The sequence below is a fragment of the Condylura cristata genome, unplaced genomic scaffold (genome assembly GCF_000260355.1).
Source record: "Condylura cristata isolate star-nosed mole 26May11 unplaced genomic scaffold, ConCri1.0 scaffold00008, whole genome shotgun sequence".
NCBI classification, from domain to species: Eukaryota; Metazoa; Chordata; class Mammalia; order Eulipotyphla; family Talpidae; genus Condylura; species Condylura cristata.
Genome location: NW_004567109.1, coordinates 41,438,246 through 41,457,369, shown reverse-complemented (window position 1 = coordinate 41,457,369; position 19,124 = coordinate 41,438,246). Strand labels below are relative to the sequence as shown.

At 33.7% G+C, this 19,124-nt stretch overlaps 1 protein-coding gene across 2 annotated transcripts in view; it reads left to right on the top strand.

The window, feature by feature from the left end:
* Positions 1 to 19,124, top strand: part of ANKRD13C (ankyrin repeat domain 13C) — a 68,075-nt gene that overhangs the window by 38,697 nt on the left and 10,254 nt on the right. The window contains exons 7-11 of one of the 2 annotated variants that reach the window (XM_004679115.2): positions 639 to 783; positions 2,717 to 2,848; positions 5,567 to 5,728; positions 15,829 to 15,908; positions 18,015 to 18,113. In XM_004679115.2, the coding sequence (XP_004679172.1) occupies positions 639 to 783; positions 2,717 to 2,848; positions 5,567 to 5,728; positions 15,829 to 15,908; positions 18,015 to 18,113 (618 nt within the window). The remainder of the gene's footprint in view (positions 1 to 638; positions 784 to 2,716; positions 2,849 to 5,566; positions 5,729 to 15,828; positions 15,909 to 18,014; positions 18,114 to 19,124) is intronic. The other variant, XM_012722749.1, reaches the window with a different exon arrangement.

The window sequence follows — 19,124 nt, the reverse complement described above, 5'->3', positions numbered from 1 at the left end:
TGCCGTGCCATGTGGGCCACCTCCGGGACTGGGATTTGACTTACACTGAAGCGGCTTGTGGCTATCTTGTAGTGCTGTGCTTTGACCCCTGCGCCACCAGGGAGGGCCCAATGGCTAATTTTAATTTTCTTCTTTTTGCTTATAAAACTAAGATCCATGGTTGGGTTTCATGGGAAGTCTATTTATTTTAGTCATTTTAGAATTTTGCTTTTATCATACTTTACATCATAGTTTGATATTAATATAGATATTTTTATATAATGTTAAATATGCCCCTCAATATACATATATGTATGTGTGTGCATATGTATCTACACACACACACACACAGTATTTTTGAAAATTGTATGTAAATTTTTGTATCTGTTTCTCTGTAAATTTCCAAAATTTTAGTTTGGAAATGAGGGTATAGAACTAGAACATCTTGAAAGATTTATGAAGTATATATCCAGAAAAATGAAATGTAGATAAAATAGAATATATTCAAATGTTCTTTTGTTGTTTTAAAATAACATATTTTAAATTTAGCTTTTAACTTAATTTGATTTCAGTTAAGTTTAGAAGGACTATGGCTTTTTGTTTATTATGGAGTTTTAACACAGTTTTGTCAGAGTTTCTCATATATCTATTTTCCACAGGCTTGACACTACTCTCATAGACTTTACTGACATGAAGTGCCAACGAGGGGATTTAAGCTTCATTTTCAATGGGGATGCGGCACCCTCTGAATCTTTTGTAGTATTAGACAATGAACAAAAAGTTTATCAGCGAATACACCATGAGGTGAGCATGTTATCAGCATTCCTCTAAATGCTTCCTCTAATACTTTTATGTTTCTGTATGCAGCCAAATCTCATTGTTTAAAAAGACATAAAGTGTGGTTGAAACAGTTCATTCTCAAAAGGTTATTACTGTAGTGACCTTTATGAAAATACTATAAAAATTATAAAATTATAAAGATACACAATTTTTATTTATGTCTCTGTTCTGACCAGTCCATTCAGCCTGTTCACTCATAATTCACTGATGACCTATCTCCTAGTTAAATCAACTCCAGTTACTCTTAGTTCTCATTTGTTGAACCTTTGCTCTTCCTTTTACCATTTATTATCTTTTGACCTTAGTTTTCTTTTAATGTTGTTGACCACCTTTATCTCCTTAATGTAAGTACTTCTTTTGGCTGTTTACTCCTCCACTTTTCCTAACTCTTTGGCTTCCTGTCTTTTCTCTTTATCTTATTCCCTTTATTGTCCTTCTGTCATATCACATTTCCATGTTACCATTGAATAATTTTATCCATTTTTATCTCTATCCTTTGTTCCTTGACCCTCCTTTCACTGCTATCCAACAAAGAAAATTCACTGATTGCCCTACAAATGTTTAACACTTTGTTTCATCACTATTATTCTTTTTTGGTTTGTTTTATTTTTCCACTACTTCTTTTCCACTTATTATCATTTACGATATCTTGTGGCCCTATCCTCAAATCTCTCACTTAGATTAGTTTGTATGTACTATTGAAATAGTTTCCTGTCACTGAGACTTAGATTAAAGAGGAAAAGAAAAATAAAGGCATTCCTTGTGGAAGAATCAGGATAAGTAAAGTCAGAAAATGGGTAATCTGTTTGAGAAGAGAGCAACAAGAGAAAGATAGAAAACTAGAAAAGAAGTAAACTGGAAAAGAAGTAAAACTTTCATTATCTGTGGGTGACATGGTAATATAAATGGGAAACCCCTAAAGCTTTCACTAGAAAAGTAGTGATAATAATTATTTCAAGAAAGTGGGAGGTCACAAAATCAATCTGTAAATATCAGTTGCATTTGAAAAGAAAGAAATCCAGAAAATAATCACATTCACAATTCCAAAAATAAAAGTGCCAAAGAGTGGACTTAAACAAAGGAGGTGAAGGTTCTACACAATGAAAAATATAAGACACCTTGTTAAGAGAAATAGACACAAAGAAATGGAAAGCTATACTTTGCTCAGGGGTTGGAAAAGATGAAGGGAATGGTAATATCCCAGTCCTAAATTACTGCTGTTTTTTCATGTATATTCATAGATTGAGAAATGGACTATATTTGTGTAAAAGATTGGTGTTGAGAGTAGAAAAAGGGTCTTTGGGAAACTATTCCATAGAAATAAGGAGGTATGGGAAATAGAGCCTCTAGCTGTTGTAAACCTTATTGGTAGTTCTGATTTCCCCATCAGCTATTTAGGTTCTGCCCTTTTGTTTCTTTTTTCCTTAGGACATTGTGATCCCAAGAGAGATGGACAGAATCTGTATTGGCTTATTACAGAATAGAATCTCATTTTATTTCACTTAATTCTTACCGATCCTGTAGTCTTCCATGAAATAAGGATAAATCTTTTTTTTCTCACTTAAAAATAATTGATCAGTTATTATACACCAGTTCTGGAGAATATATAGATCATAAAACCCACAAGTCTACTTATTAAGTTGAGAAATTATGGATTGACATTTATAGATTCCTTTTCTATAAAGAATATAGGGATGATCCTTTCTGGATTCCCCTTGTTTCTTTTCTCATTTTCATCTCTTAGTCCATGCTTCTTCCACTTCCTTCCTTCCTTCTATTTCTTCCTTTTTCCATCCTTTTTTTTCTAGAGGCAAATTTGGGAAAGAAAGGTTCAGTTGATAATGATGAGGTAAGAATTAAATTGAGATCATTATATCTAACTTTTTCCTCTCCTCAGGAATCAGAGATGGAAACAGAAGAAGAGGTTGACATTTTAATGAGTAGTGATATTTACTCTGCAACTTTATCAACCAAATCAATTTCTTTCACACGTGCCCAAACAGGATGGCTTTTTCGAGAAGATAAAACAGTATGTTCAAATCAGATTCTAAATTTTAAAATTTGTTTAGTATTTAAATGTGGCCAAAATAGTATAATGGAAATGCAGGAGGAAGTAGCTTACTGAATTGTCTTCTCTTCTTGAATCCAGATAGAGAGTTAATAATGGTTGATTACAGAGTTTGAAGCTAAGAGAGAAAGTTTAGAACATTTGAATTCTATATTGGGAAAGATTTCTATTGTTAATTGCCTTGTTATTGTATAGAAAATAGTTTCTATTACTAAGTAAAGCATTTTCATTCCTGTACAAAGTACTTCTAATATTTTTTTTTTATTGTAGTAATACTGGTTTACAATACTGTGTGTGTGTATGTATGTCTATATGTTGATGTATAGATACAGAGAGAGGAAGGAAAGAAATGGCTCAGGTGATTGTAAAACTTGTTAAGTCTGAAATGTGTAGAGCGGTCTGGAAATGGAAATGCAGGCTGGGAAAGCTGACAATGTGTTGAGTCTGACTGACACCTGCTGGCTGGAATCTCAAGCCTGGTTTCTATGTTGCAATCTTGAGTCCTAATTGTTTTAACTTTGGATAACATTTATCACTGCCTTTAAAAGGCTTGCATTTAATTGGTGAGGCCTGCCTACCTTATCTGCTTTATTCCAAGTCTGCTGGTCTAATATTAATTATATCTAAAAAATGTTTTCGCAGTAGTATCTAGATTGGTGTTTAACTAAACACCATATTAGGCACCATAGTCTAGCCAAGTTACCATAAAATTAACCACCATAAAATTTTACCATAAAACTGAAAATTCCTCTTTGGGCACTACACACCTGCCCAGAGCTGCTTGTTAGAGATTGTCCATTTGTATGTTCTTCAGATCTTTTAAAGTCTTTATGTACATAACTATGTATCCCTTGTAATACATAGCTTTAGTTGTGGATATTTATTTTTTCAATGTCACTACATTAAGTACTATATCAACTGTGTTTTTAATTCTGTAATACTGCTTTTTTTTTTTTTTTAAATCAGTAGTACTACATTCTTTTTAAGCAGCTGAATAGCATTCCATATGAAGTCCTGCTTCAGCACTAACCTTCATTCTGGGTGATCAGAGTTTTTAAAATCTTACTTCAAAAAATATGATGAATAACCTACTGGAAACAAATTTCTCATTTCTAACTACACTTGGTCTTCATCTTGCTTGCTGCTGGTTTCTGGCACTCTAAAACTGTGTGATTTGTGATTTGTTTACATAATATCTTATTTTTTTGACATTAAGATGAATGTACACACTTTTACCAGAGAATTTCTCTTGGTATATTACATTACAATGTCACATTTACCATCCTTGAATATGTCTTTGACATTGTCTTACAGATAGCAAGAAATAAAATGCCTGAATTATGGGGAATATGCACTAGGAACTTTCATAGACATGACATATTTCTAGCACAGTTTTTCATTTTAAGATTTCAAAAACTGGTAATTATCACTTGACTATTTCCAGTCACAAATTCCCACTATGAAATATTGGTTCATCACTTTTTTTTTTCTTTACGCCAGTTTGACAATAAGTAGCATTATAGGATTTTCAGTTGTGAGATCCTACATTGCAGTGCATTTATAAGCTTGGAGTCTTATTTGTTTGTACTCTGTTCTTCTGGACAGCATTAGAGGATCACTTCAAGAGAAGATAAAAATTGAAGCTATTATTCATCTAGTGCTACTCCTAAGCAGCTCAAAGCTCTTGAACAGCTTGTAGGTGATCTTCTTAAATCTTTGACAGGTAAGGAGGGAGTCAGTAATGCTTATAGTTCCCATTTTGTTGGTAGAAATAAGTACAGAATGCTTTGCTTTCTGGTTATGGAAGGAGACACCAAAGGTAGGGTGTGATTAGAAATGCCTCTAATCACACAGTTTTAGAGTGCCAGAAACCAGCAGCAAGATGAAGACCAAGTATAGTTAGAAGTGAAAAATTTGTTTTCAGTAAGTTATTATATCACATTTTTTGAAGTAAGATTTGAGAAACTCTCACCATCCAGAATGAAGGTTAGTGTTGAAGGAGGACGTCATTGAAAGGAAATAACTCTTTCCTTTATTTGCTTTATAGCAGTTGAATTTCCCTATTCCCACTTCACACTTGATTATATTGGTGAACAAACCTCTCTGTTGTTCTTTCTTCTTTATTAAAAGCAGCAAGCAAATATAACTTAAAAGTTTGGTCCTGCTAGAAAATAGAGTATTGGAATAGTTCAGTGTTCTAGTTGTATAACAATTCCTGTGTGACAGACTATTTCATTTTATTTCACTTTTTTTTTCTATCTATAAAATGGGAACAGTAACTATACCTGACCCCTCCTTGGTACTTATGTTTGTCTATGAGTTAAATAAATCTGATAGAAGTTTGTCTATGAGTTAAATAAATCTGATAGAATTGTGCTTCATAAGTGTGGATTCTAAAGTTATAATGTGTGGTATTTTTACTTAAATTTTATTCCTTTGCAGATTAAGTATTTTTACGTGCTTTAAATTTTTCTTTACAAATTTGAAACTTATAATTTTATGTATTTTTAACTTAATAGACTATAAGATAATTTGAAAATTTCAAGCACAAAGGATGTTTATTTTTACTTAAATGTGGCCTATTTGTGGAAAAACACTTGTTTTTGGATATTAGTTTGAATTTTTAAAAATCTGTCACAAACTTGTTTTGTTATTTTAAAATATTTCATTTTGTTTTAGGAAAGAGTAGGAAACTTTCTGGCAGACTTTTATCTGGTCAATGGACTTGTTTTAGAATCAAGAAAAAGAAGAGAACATCTCAGTGAGGAAGATATCCTTCGAAATAAGGCCATCATGGAGAGTTTGAGTAAGGGTGGAAACATAATGGAACAAAATTTTGAGGTATAACTTTTACTTCTCCTTTTTATAATTTACTAAGGAGAGAGGGAGTAGACCTCATTTCTGACATTCAGTGACTTTAAGTGCACACATAGGTTTTACTGTGTTTACTGTGTATCTACCACGTTTTATTTTCCGTGGTTTGACCTTTGATAATTATTGTGAATTTGTTCTTTGAGTCTTTATTGACATATTTTTATAAATATGAAGCACAGTGTTAGTCCATGTCCCTTTGCATATATTATTTTTACCTAGTTTACCAAAAGAAATCTTCCCATGCTTGAAAGGTCCAGCTAACGATTCTCTGGCTTCATGAAATAATTTCTAGCTCATACTTACCATACTTTTTGTTCAATTTGTGTTTATTAAATGTATATTATATGCCAAGAATTATGAGCAAAGGGAAAGGGGAGGGAGAATTAGGAAATACTAAGGTATGTGAGACCTAGTAATATTTAATCTTATTCCCTAATAAAATGAAATGGATAGTTCCTTAAATTTATCTTTTGTTTTTATAATTTCAGACTTACAAAAAAGGTTAGTAAAACAATACAAAGAATTTTATACTCAGGTATTCTTCATCAAGATTCCCCAAATGTTAACATTTCACTACATTTGGATGTCTTTCCCAAATTGTAAATAGGGGCCCCTTAGTGATAATGAAATCAATTTAGTAGAATACCTTTTTTTAAAAATTAGAATCCAAATAAGGATATTAGGGAAACAATCAAACAAATCAGCACAGCACACATAGTGCCTTTCATTATTTATGATATAGTCATTTCAGGATACATGTGTTATGTCAATATGTATATGTGAATACTGAGTTGTGCAAAATGTGAATCACAGTCCTAAAAAGGTTAAAGTTTATTTTAAGGATGCTTAAATTCCTTGAATAGTTTCTCCCTATTTTATTGTGTCAGATGTTATATTTTTAAGGGTAGAACAAACTTAACAGAATACCATACCAAGTTCCAATTAGTTGGTGGTAATGTGTGTAATGATACCATTTTAACATTTAGAAAGTATATATATTAAGTGGATCAACCTTAGTTTAGTTAAAGAAACTGTTTGAGAATTCCCATGAAATGTTTCTTAAAATTGTGCTCATGTTATTTTAGTGTGGACCCTTCCCCTTCCTGCCAAGATACTTTCTGCAATCCTTATTTTTTCTCTTGGCCTTTGGATAAAGACTTACCAGATTTCATTTTCAGCAATTCTCCCGGTACTTACTGACCTCCTGATATGCTCAGGAAATGGAAATGGAGATAAATTTAAAGAGAGAATTATGAGCTCAGTCTTTGACAAAGCTGCTACCCTCTCTCACTGTTGGCCTAACAAAGGTCATTTTTTTGGACTTGTATTGTGATTTTAATTTTATTAAAGTTCTTTTTAAAAGGACCTTGATGTGCTGGTGGTTATTGCTACAATCTTTTTTTTTTTTTTTTGAAAGATTTATTTATTTATGCATACAAGAACTGTTACAGGCCAGAGGTGTGGGAGGATTCACCAGAGACAGTGGGGAGCAGACAGGTCGATGTTCTGGAATACAGTGCTGAGCGGAGCAGTGGGCAGGACAGGAGAGGTCTGCTGTGCCATGAGGGACACCTCCCTGGCCGGGGATCAAATGCCTGCTGCAGTGGCTTTGGATAACTTCACAGTGCTGTGTTTTAACAGGTTGTGCTACCAGAAGGGCCCAGTTGCTACAGTCTTTTAATTTTGGCAGCAAGCCACTTTGGGATTAGTACATGGAATTAAAACTTTATCAAACAGGAACAGAATTTCATGGACCATTTGCCAGTTTTCTCTATTATCTATCTGATTTATCTGTATATAAACTTGATTTCCTTTAGGACAAAGTTTGTAACCTGATGCTCTTGCAAAACTAGTACAGTAGCACAAGCAGAATATTGCATGCATATAGAAGATCTCCAGCACTCCAGATCCTTCTGTTCCCTTTTTATAAACATACCTACTGCTTTTTTTTTTTTAATTTTATAACAGTTTATTTTTACATCATTTTGTACATTTTTTTTCCATCTCAATTGTAATCCCCGCGGGTTTCCCATCACCATGTCACCTGTGTGCCATCACTATAATCCCGTGCACTTCCCTCCCAACCCCCCCGTTTTTGATCCCATTCCCCTCTCCACCTACTGCTTTTTTACCCTTTCCTTGTCTCTTACCTCTGACAACCACTAATCTGCTTTCCAGTTTCTTTAATTCTGTCATTTTAAATATATTGTATATAATTTTTTGATACTGGCTTTTTTTTTCATTCAGCTAATTCCCTGGTAATGTATTTAAGTTGTTGTGTGTATTAATAGCTTTATCTTTTTTATTTATGAGCAGTATTCCATGATATAAATGTACCGTAGTTTAACGATTCAAATTTGGGTTGTTCCCAGTTTTTCACTTTTATGAATAAGGGTACTATAAACATATTATATAGGTTTTTATGTAAACATAAGTTTATTTCTCAGAGATAAATTTTCTCTTTGGAAATGAATGAAGCTCGCTGCTTATATATGCACTCAGGATACCTGAGCAGGTGGATTGTCAGGGCCTAGATCCTAGGGCCCAGTGGTATTCCCACTAGCAGACTATGAGTTATCAGTTCTCTTATGTCCTTGTCAGCATTTGCTATTCTCATAGTTTTTATTTTACTCCACTAATGGTATTTTAGCTTGGATGGATGCCAAAGCAAAATACCATAGAGTGGGTTGCTTAAAATAAGAGGAATTTATTTCTCATACTTCTGGAGGTTGGGAACCAAGACCATAGTATCTGCCTATTTTCTTTCCTGATGTGATTTTTGTACTGAATATTTTTCTCCTGCTATCTTTCTGTCCCATTAAACAGGTTTTTAAAAAATTTATTTACGGGTCTCTCCATGGTGGCCCAACAGGTTAAAGCACATCATTATGAAGCCACTACAGCACGAGTTTGATCCCCCGCCAGGGAGCTGACCCACATGGTGTGGCAGACCTCTTCTCACCCGCCCGCTGCTCCCCTCAGCAGTGTACTTTGTCATTCTGCTTGTTCTGCTCCCCACACTGTCTCTGGTGAATTCTCTCACCCACCACACCTCTGGCCTGTACCCCAGTTCTGTAAGCATAAATAAATAAATCTTTAAAAAAAATTTTATTTACTTGGGCTCTCACTGGTGGTACAGCGGGTTAAAGCATGTCATTATGAAGCTCTCCGAAGCCACTGCAGCATGAATTTGATCCCTGCAAGAGAGCTGACCCACATGGCGTGACAGACCTCTTCTGACCTGCCTGCTGCTCCCCTCAGCAGTGTTCTTTGTCAATCGGCCTGTTCTGCTCCCCACTCTGTCTCTGGTGAATCCTCTCACCCCTCACACCTCAGGCCTATACTCCAGTTCTCCTATGCATAAATAGGTCGATCAACTGAAATATTTTGCTGAGGGAACATGGGGCAGGTCAGGAGAGGTCTGCTGTGCCGTATGGGCCAGGGTTAGATCCCTTGCCAGGGATTGAACTTGTGCTGCAGTGGCTGTGGATAGCTTCCTACTGTTGCATTTTAACCTTTTGCACAATCAGGGAATGCCCTAAACAGGTCTTTTGTAGAGGAAAAGTTTTCACTTTGATAAGGTCAAGTTTTATCAATTTTGTTTCATGGCCCATGCCAACCTAAAACTTTCTAGCTACAGGACACTATGATTTTTCTGCTTATTTTCTTTTCCCCCAAAGACTTAGATCTTTGCATTTTATATTTTAAATCCACATATCAGTTAGTTTTGTAAAAGGTGTGATTTTTAAATCAAAATTTAGCTTTTGGCTTGGATATCCAGTTAACCTAGTGCCAGTTTTTGAAAAGCTCTGTCCTTCTTCCATTGAACTGTCTGCTGGAATTTTTATTAGTATGTAATTGAATCTGTAGCTTAATGTGGGAGAATTGATATCTTAAAAACAATAAATCACATGTTTAATGAACATTTGTTTAGAACTTTTATTTAACATGTGCCATAGAAGTGTTATGTACTTTTTAGTATATTTAATTTCTCAACTAGTTCACATTTTAATGCTATTCTAAGTGATGCTTTTACATTTTACCTTCTAATTTTTCTTGGCTAACATGCAGAAAAATACAATTTTTCTATGTTGGTTATTAATATATATTAGTTATTTAGGTTTTTAGATATATTCCTTAGCATTTTCTACAGGTTATCATGACATCAGAAAATAAAAATAGTTTTAACTTTTTTCTTGTATATCTGAGATTTTAATAGTTTTTCTTACTTCATGGCACTGGGAAGTAACAGAAGTATAATATTGAATAAAGGTGTTGAGAGCAAGGGCCAGCCGTTTACCTGATCTTATAAGGGCTTTTTCTTGTTTACTTTTTTTTTTTTTAATTTAAGGTAACCCTGCTTTGCATTACTGTTTAGGTTTTAGAAGTATAGGATCTCCCCAAAAGTATTTTTTAATATACCATTATTCATTTTTTAAAAATCAGACTTTTTTTTTAACCTAGCATAAATAATTTATTAACTTGCTATATTATTAATTTCTGTGTTTGTAATTATTTTAAGATTATTTTGTAAATAGTTTTGTAATAAAAATATATCTCTATCTATTGTTTGGACTTTTGATAGGGAAGAACTGAAGTTACAGTTGAGAATCTTTTTGGAGTTTAATTATAAGTATTTAGAAGAAATTTCAGAAAATAATAATTCTGTCAGATATTCATCTATACATAAAATTTGATGATTGAATCAGGTAAGGTTCAGGATGCAAGAATATCAGAATAGAATTGATAAGCCAAATTATAAAAAGATACAATAACTTCTTATTTTTTTCCTTAATAGAGACAGAATTTATTAATATGGAAAGCATCATGGAACTAATTTACATGTACTCAACAGTATGAATTAAAGAAGATAAGAAATATTTGTATTTATTTCATAGATAATTTTAGGAATACAGTTCTCTTAAACTTACATAATAAGCTTTTTAGGAAAGGGATATATAAATTAACATGTAAAGTTAAAGTACAGGTAGTCAAAAACAATAAAAGGAGGGGATCTATCTAATTCAAGTAACATTTCCATTTTATTGGTGACCTGTATTAAAAATCTTTACAGAGTTTTAAAAAACATACTGTATGTCAGTACTGAAGATTAATGACTGCTTGTTCACAGCCAGAAATATAAAAATGAATGAAGCATGGAAATCAATAGAAGCTGTATCAGTTTTCAACTCACTGAAATATAGGTTACCCAAATGCATGCATTTTAATATTGGAGACTAACAAAGCCTTCTATGGTTTTATTCTGAGTGAAGTAGCATCATAAAATTCAGGTAAAAACTGGAACCACATTTACCTCGTTTTTGTTCCCTGTTTGACTTAAATATTGTTCACATGAACAAATGTGTTAAGTACTTTCAATAAATTGTCTCATTTATTACAATGACCTTATGAGATGAGTATCACTGACCCATTTTATATAAAAGAAGTCAAGGTTTAAAGAAATCTATCTGAAGTCTTAAAGCTAGAAGTAGCTTTTAATTCCAATTTCTCTTACCTCAAACAGAATGTTCTTACTCTTAAGTAGAGCTTTCTCTTAAGTAAGCCTATCTTTGTTTTATTTATCTGTATATCTAGATATTTAACATGTCTTAGCAGATTTTTAAAAATATTTAAAAGTTAAATTTGAAAGAATTGGGGTGACCATGAGATATACTCCTGGAAAGACTCTATTGGTAAATGTAAAAATTAAAATTGTGTTTTTTCAGTGATGTGCATTAAACACATTATTAAATAACAATTTTTTTCCTTTGCAACTATTGAAAAATTTAAGAACTTAGAAATGCTTATGACTTTTTATTGTTTTTAAAGGCAAAAATATTCTATTTTAATAAAACTTTACTTCTTAAAAATAAATGACCCTTTTCAGGATGAATTTATATTCTTTATTGTAAAATGAATAGTTTTTGAGTTCTTTTTTAAAGCCTAATTAAAAAAAACTTTTTTATAACATGAGGCTTTTAGGTAGCAGTTAGAGGAATTATTTTTCATGTGACGGGTTTTGCCATCTTTCCAAACAGGGTTATAATAATATGTATATTTGAACTTATTTTTGTTATTGTAAAATTTATGACCTAGAGATTCTTAAATCATGGGCACTTTACTCCTATATGTTTGATCCTTTTTTTTTCTTTTTGTTCTAGAAAAGGGAACAGTGCTCCTATTTATACTATAAACAGAAATGTATTGATCAAAGTATTAAATACATGCCAAATATATATACAGAAATTGAATTAAGTCCCATGGAAATTATATAGATTTTTAATATAGAAAATCTAACTAGGAGTACCTAGATTAAAAAAAAATACATGAACATCTTTAACTTCTAGGAACCATAGCCATGTAAAATGTTAGAATATTAGAAATTCTAGCAATAAATAAACAAATATATTTTTGATATGTTTCAAGGAAGACAAGCATTAGATTTTTTACATCTAATTATGAAAGAAAGACTTGGTGGCATTCAGTTATAGAGCCTATGGGTTAGGAGAAATATAATTAGAAAGCCATCTGGTGTATGATTACAGCCTTTATGTCTTGTTTCATCAGACAGCTATGGGAGCAATGTAGAGGGAACACTGAAGGATTTAGCTAAAGTGTCAGAGTGTATCAAATGACTATTATGATAAATTAGAAAAAGCCTTGTAATAGATATTCATAGGCATGAGCTAAAGGTTTAAATTAGATTCATGAAAAGTTTAAATTAGATTCATTATTATGTCTTCACAAAGTTGGATAATGTACAATGTACAGTTTAGAATTCTATTGGAAATAATAGAAATTGCTTACAAAGTTTATTACCTGAAATATATACTTATGTGACATGCCATATTATCTATTCCTGCCTAGCAAATGAGGCTTTGCTGATAATATATGTGTGTATGTATGCCTGTAAGTATATATGTACATATATATATAATCTGTATAGCTAAATACATAATGGACTAGAATCAAGGCTACACAGATTTTAAAGTGTTCTGAAGGAGCAATTGATTGTGGCCTACTGAGCAGTTTGGGTAGAAGTAAGCCTTTGCTCTTCTGGGTTAAGGCAGCAGTCTTAAACTTTTCTAGTCATTTCCATTAGAGTTAAAAGTTATATTAGTGTTTGCCTTCTGCAGCTTCACAAGGTACTATTTAATGTTTTGTCACAATATTTATGAGGGTCACTAACTACCTTTCAAATCCACTAATTGTTCTGATAAACCATTGCCATATGCCATAATATTATGTGTACTATTCCATTTTATGTACTTAATTTGGCATTATAAATTTGACTGCCTAAAAGATAGCCCAAAGTAATAGTAACTTAAGATAAAAATTTACTTTTCTCTCATGTAATAATCTGAGTTTGAATTTTCTCTTCTTTGTGGGTTAAACTCAGATCTAACCTTTGTCTTATTTTTCTGCCATTCCTAGGATGTGGCCCTCATCCACATGGTATAAAATGGTCTATTACCTGTTTAGTATTCCAGCCAGCAAGAATAGTAATTCCTAATAGTAAGTAGGATGGAGAAGACAAACTGGTTCTTAGAACTACATCAGAATTTCTTTCATTAGAATTTAGTCACATGGTAACACCGAGCTATCTGCAAGGATGGCTGGAAAAGAAATCTTTATGCTTGGATATGCAGTGTTCAGTCAAAAATTTGGAAGGGAGCTATTTGCTTTTTTTTTTTTTTAACAACAAGGAACAAAATAGATAGTGTATAGATAACCAACCATGTAACAGAGCCTCAGATGGTACAGTTAACACATAGACATTGGTACACCCAATATATACCTTCAGTTCTGACTTCTAAACACCAGATCTATACTATTTTTGCCCGCCACCTCTTAGATAAACATATGTATCTAAATTTAGTATAATTAAATATAATCAGTTTCTCCTTCTTACTTTCTCTGTCTTGAAGCACCATTATCTACTACTATAATCAACATCAGCAACCTGAAATTTGTCCTTAGCCTTCTTAGCTTTTTTTACCCTGACATCTAATCAGCACAGATTCCTAAAGCTCTTTCCTGAATCTATTTCTTATTGTTTTGAAACAGCACACCCTTCTCATTTCTTATTTTAATTACTGTTGTCAGAGTGATCTCCCTGAAATAGGTTGAACTATTTTAGCCTATGCTTAATAACTGATATGGATGGTATATTTACTATGTATCAGGCATTGTTTCATACATTATATTTTACACTCCATCTTTATATAATCCTTTGGGGCTATATAGTCGACAAAACTGTGGAGAGAGGTTGAATGATTTGTCAGCTAGTAATCGGCAAAGCCAGGGTTGAATTAGTCTGTCTCCAAAGTTAGTTTTTATATTGCACCAAATTTTGTCCATTGCTTCCTGAGAAAAATAATAGTATACTTCATCCACAAAAGCTTTTCAACTTCCAGCACTGCACTCTTTGCTCACCAGTGTACTTTGCCTACCCTCCAGCAGCTTGTTTTTGTTGTTCCTTCTTTTTGACTCCACTATTTAAGTACTACATGACTGGCACATCTTTTTGGCTACCCCAATCTGGGTCTGTGCTAGTATGTTACCCTCTGGCTCCCTACAGTTTAGCTCCTGTCTTCTTACATTGTAATTTTCTGCTTTCTGTGTGTCTGGTTGTAAGCTCCTTAAAGGATAGAAAGTTGCCTCTCATATTGCTTAATTTCCTATAAAGGCTAGTTTTCTTTCTTCCCACAATTCTCTGGGCTATTCATCCATAACTTGTAAACTACATAGATGGCCCTTTTCTAGACTTCTTCTCTTTAAAGTCTTTGTATTATGATACTGAAATAGTCTTTTCTTGTGATTTCCCTAGTACTTTAATGCTCTGATTTTTCCTTTTTCCTCTTCAATTGCTAGCCTTTCTGACCTTTTTATTTTCCTGAAGGTGTATGATTTTTAGGATTCAGTCACTAGCTCTTTGTTTTCTTATTTTTCATCTAGTCAGAGATTTCTAAGTCTTTGTCTCCAGATCTTATTTCTTTTCCTTTTGTAGTTATCTTCTAGGAACTTGCCAGAATAAGGCAATTACCAATAGTTGTAGAATCCTTATGTGCAGCACTATGAGGGACATGGTCAAACTCCCATTTTGCAGGTAGTTAAATTGACATAATAGGCAGTACCTTGCCCAATTCACACAGCTATTAGTTGAGCTGCAGTTCCAATTTAGTCAAAATCCCAGATTTTAATATATCTAGTGTGCTGCCTACCAAACATTGTATACTCATTTAATCCAAACTGTACTTTGACTGGTTGTTGTTGTTTATCTTGTTATTTTATCAGTCTAATTTATTGTTCTCTTGCCGTAGTCTTTCTTGTTAGTTTTTCCTTAATAATTTTTAATTTCTTATTGTCACTCCCTTAATTACATATTACCAGTTCATCCCAGTAATGCTCCAGATACTTATTTAACAGTTAAGTAAAAGTTTTAATATCTAAACTTTATGAATATTGTTAATCTTCCTTTTGAACCTAGTTCAAACAGATCAGTCTACTTGTGTTTGCCATCATTGATTCTCCTGTCTAAAATTTTCTTTATTTTCATTTAAATCTGAGCTCCAAACCCAATTGTCTCAATTTATTGTCCATAGTAGACTGCTGTCTTTTCTGGCATTTTATACTACTTAGTACTTGTAAGCTCATCTGACCTTTAACTATATAATATTTTATATTCTCACTAGCTGTTCATGTCTGTATGGTGGGTTTTTTTAAATGTCAACTCTGCATTGTAAGCTCCTTACATTCAAGGCTAGTTTTTAAACTTCTCTAGTAGTTTCCATAATGCCAGGAACATTTTAGATAATTAAAACGTTGAGTGAATTGATTTTATTATTTTGATATTTATCTCTTAGGACTTAGAAAAAATATTGATAATTGATATCACTGATAGAGTTTAAATCACCATGGAATTCTCTTGGGAGTAACCTCATAAAGCATTATGTTTATGAATTCAGCAGATTAGTATTTTAAATAATTTGTTTTATAATAAAAAAATGATTTTTTTTGTCCTCTTGCACCCTTCCCCCTTTGTTTCTGTTTTGTTTTTTTGTCAGCCGGTGAGAAGACAGTCCCTTACCCCTCCTCCTCAGAACACTATTACATGGGAAGAGTATATATCTGCCGAAAATGGAAAGTAAGTGTATATTTATCTTGTTTTCTCTATATATTCTTTGGTGTTTAGAAAAAAATCTTAAAAAACATTGTGAATATTTAAAACATAAAAATTACATTAGAGTTAGTAAGTATAATTTTGTTTGAAGTAATTTTTTAACCATTAAAAATATGGATTAAGCTTATGAAGGTGAAGTATTCCCAGTTACATGTATTTTAAAAAAAGATTTATGTATATGAGAACCTGTGGTACAGGCTGAGGTTGGGTGTGGAGGGGTGGAGGGTGGGTCATGATTCCATTCACCAGAAACAGAGTGGAGAGCAGAACAGGCAGATGAACCAAAATACAATGCTGAGGGGAGCAGCAGGAGGGTCAGGAGAGGCCTGCTGCGCCTTGTGGGTCAGCCCCTGGTCTGGGATCTAACTGATACCACAGTGGCTGCAACAGCTCCACTGTGCTGTGCATACAGAACTGGGGTACAGGCCAGAGGTGCAGGGGCGGTGATAAGATTCACCAGAGACAAAGTGGGGAGCTACGAACTACACTGCTGAGGGGAGCAGCAGGTGGGTCAGGAGAGGTCTGCTTCACCATGTGGGTCACCTCCTGGCCGGGGATCAAACTCACACTGTAGGGGTCACGGCTAGCTTGCAGAGCTGCACTTTAACCTGCTGCACTGCCATTAAAGATTTATTTATTTATTCATATAGAACTGGGGTACAGGCCAGAGAAGTGGAGGGTGAGAGGATTCACTAAAGACAGAGTGGGGAGCAGAACAGGCTGATTGACGAAGTACACTGCTGAGGGGAGCAGCGGGCAGGTCAGGAGAGGTCTGCCTCGCCATGTGGATCTCCTCCAGGGCAGGTGGGAATCGAACTCATGTGTAGGCGGCTTAAGCTTCTTAGTGCTGTGCTTTAACCCGCTGCGCCACCAGGGAGGGCCCCCTACATGTATTTTTTAAATAAGTTGTAGAGCCTTCATTTGTACATCCCTCCTACCAATTAGCATATACCAAAAACCTATAAGACTTTCTTCTAAATAAATATAATGTGAAGAATTACCCAGTGCAGTTGCATCTTGGATTTTTCCATTGTGTGCTGAACTTTTATATTTTGTTGCTAGATCCTGAGTTTTTAGTATATCAACAAGACCATTCATAATTTACAATTTTTTGTTATTCCATGCTCATCTTCTGCCAATATCCCTTTGTTTCAATCTATGCCTGACTTGCATCTTACCATCCTTTTACAGACTTTTGCTTCAAGTTAGTTATTAGTACTTACTAGAATACTTAGCTCAAAGTTTGTATTAAGTAAATATTTACCAAAATAAAGAATGGCGAGTGGATTTTCAGTGAATAAGGGTTGTTTTTTTTTTCTTGGATGGCCCTACCAAGGAAAGGACAGTCCATTGTAGAATTACTTCTTTTTGGTGGAGAGTACAAATACTACCATCCTCTGTGTTTAGGGGGATGTGTTTGTATTGAAAGATTCATTATTATACTCTTCTAATTTCTTCAAAATGTTTTCATTTAAAAATATTCTATAGTTAATATAGAGTTCATTCTTTTCACACTTTTTATGTGTTTATCTTTGCTGAGAACTGTAGACAGTAAAAGAATGAATTGAATAATTTTTTTAAATATCCAAAGATATTTTGAAACTGTCTTTTATATGCCTTGTTCCTAAAAATAATGATTATTAAAATTATAGTCAATGTGAAATTTGTTGAGTTTTGATAATTTTTATCTGAATGTTTACATGTTTTTTTTTCTTTAATTTTTAAATGTAGCATGTATTTTTTTCATCATTGTTAATTTTTGGATAAAATCTGATTTCACTACTCAGGTTTGGTCATCCTAGTTTGCCCACCACTAAAGCACCCTTAGTCCACTACCATACACACGTTGCTATTTGTTAATTTGTTTTTGTTTTCCTATGTCTCATTTCTTATGTTTCACTCATGTTCTATATAATTTTAATTTATTTTGATACTTAGATTAAAAATACTTGAAATATTTATCAGTGACATTGAAAGATGACAGATTCTTTTTAGGAAGATGAAGCATGTGGGATAAGTTTTCTGATATTTTTCTTTTCTTCCCTCTCCCTTTTCTTTTTATCATTTTAGAGCTCCTCATCTGGGTAGAGAATTGGTGTGCAAAGAGAGTAAGAAAACATTTAAAGCCACAATAGCCATGAGCCAGGAATTTCCCTTGAGAATTGAATTGTAAGTTTGTTGCTAACTATCAAATTTTATGAAAGAAGCCATCAAACCCTAAAAAATATAATATTTCCATCTAAGTGTATATTGGAAGTCTTCGAAATATAAATACAAATAGCCATTGCTTTGATAATTATTATATGCACCCTCAGGATTTTCTAGTTCATGAAATACTAATATTTAACAAAGATTTCTTTATTTATGCATATAAGAACTGGGGTACAAGCGACAGGTGTAGGGGGTGAGAGTATTCACTAGCAATAGAGTAGGGAGCAGAGCAGAACAGGGGAATTGACAGAAATACACTGCTGAGGGGAGGCAGTATGCAAGACAGGAGAGGTCTGCCCTGCCATGTGGGTCACCTCCCTGGCCAGGGATTGAACTTGTGCTGCAGATAGCATTATAGTGCTGCACTTTAACCCCTTGCACCACCAGAGAGTGTCCTCTACATTTTGTTCTATGAAAAAAAATTTTTTCCAAAAATGTTTCTTAGAATTGTTACAGTTACATTTTTTCTATCTTTTTCTTCTATTTTTGGTATTTTGTAGTATTGGTATAATATAATAATATAATTTGTTTTATCATTTTTTTTATTTTAAACTTTTTTTTTTTTTTTAAGATTTATTTATTTGTTCATACAGAACCGGCGTGCAGGCCAGAGGCGCAGGGGCGGTGAGAGGATTCACCAGAGACAGAGTGGGGAGCAGAATAGGCAGATCGTGAAGTACATTGCTGAAGAGAGCAGCGGGTGGGTGGGTCAGGAGAGGTCTGCCGCGCCATGTGGTCACCTCCGGGGCAGGCAGGGATCGAGCTCATGCAGAAGTGGCTTTAGCTTCTTAGTGCTGTGCTTTTAACCCGCTGCACCACCAGGGAGACCCTTAAACATTTTTTTTTTTTTTTAAAGATTTTATTTTATTTGTGCATACAGAACTGGGATACAGGTCAGAGATGTGGAGGGTGAGAGAATTCACCAGAGACAGAGTGGAGTGCAGAACAGGCAGATCAACGAAATACACT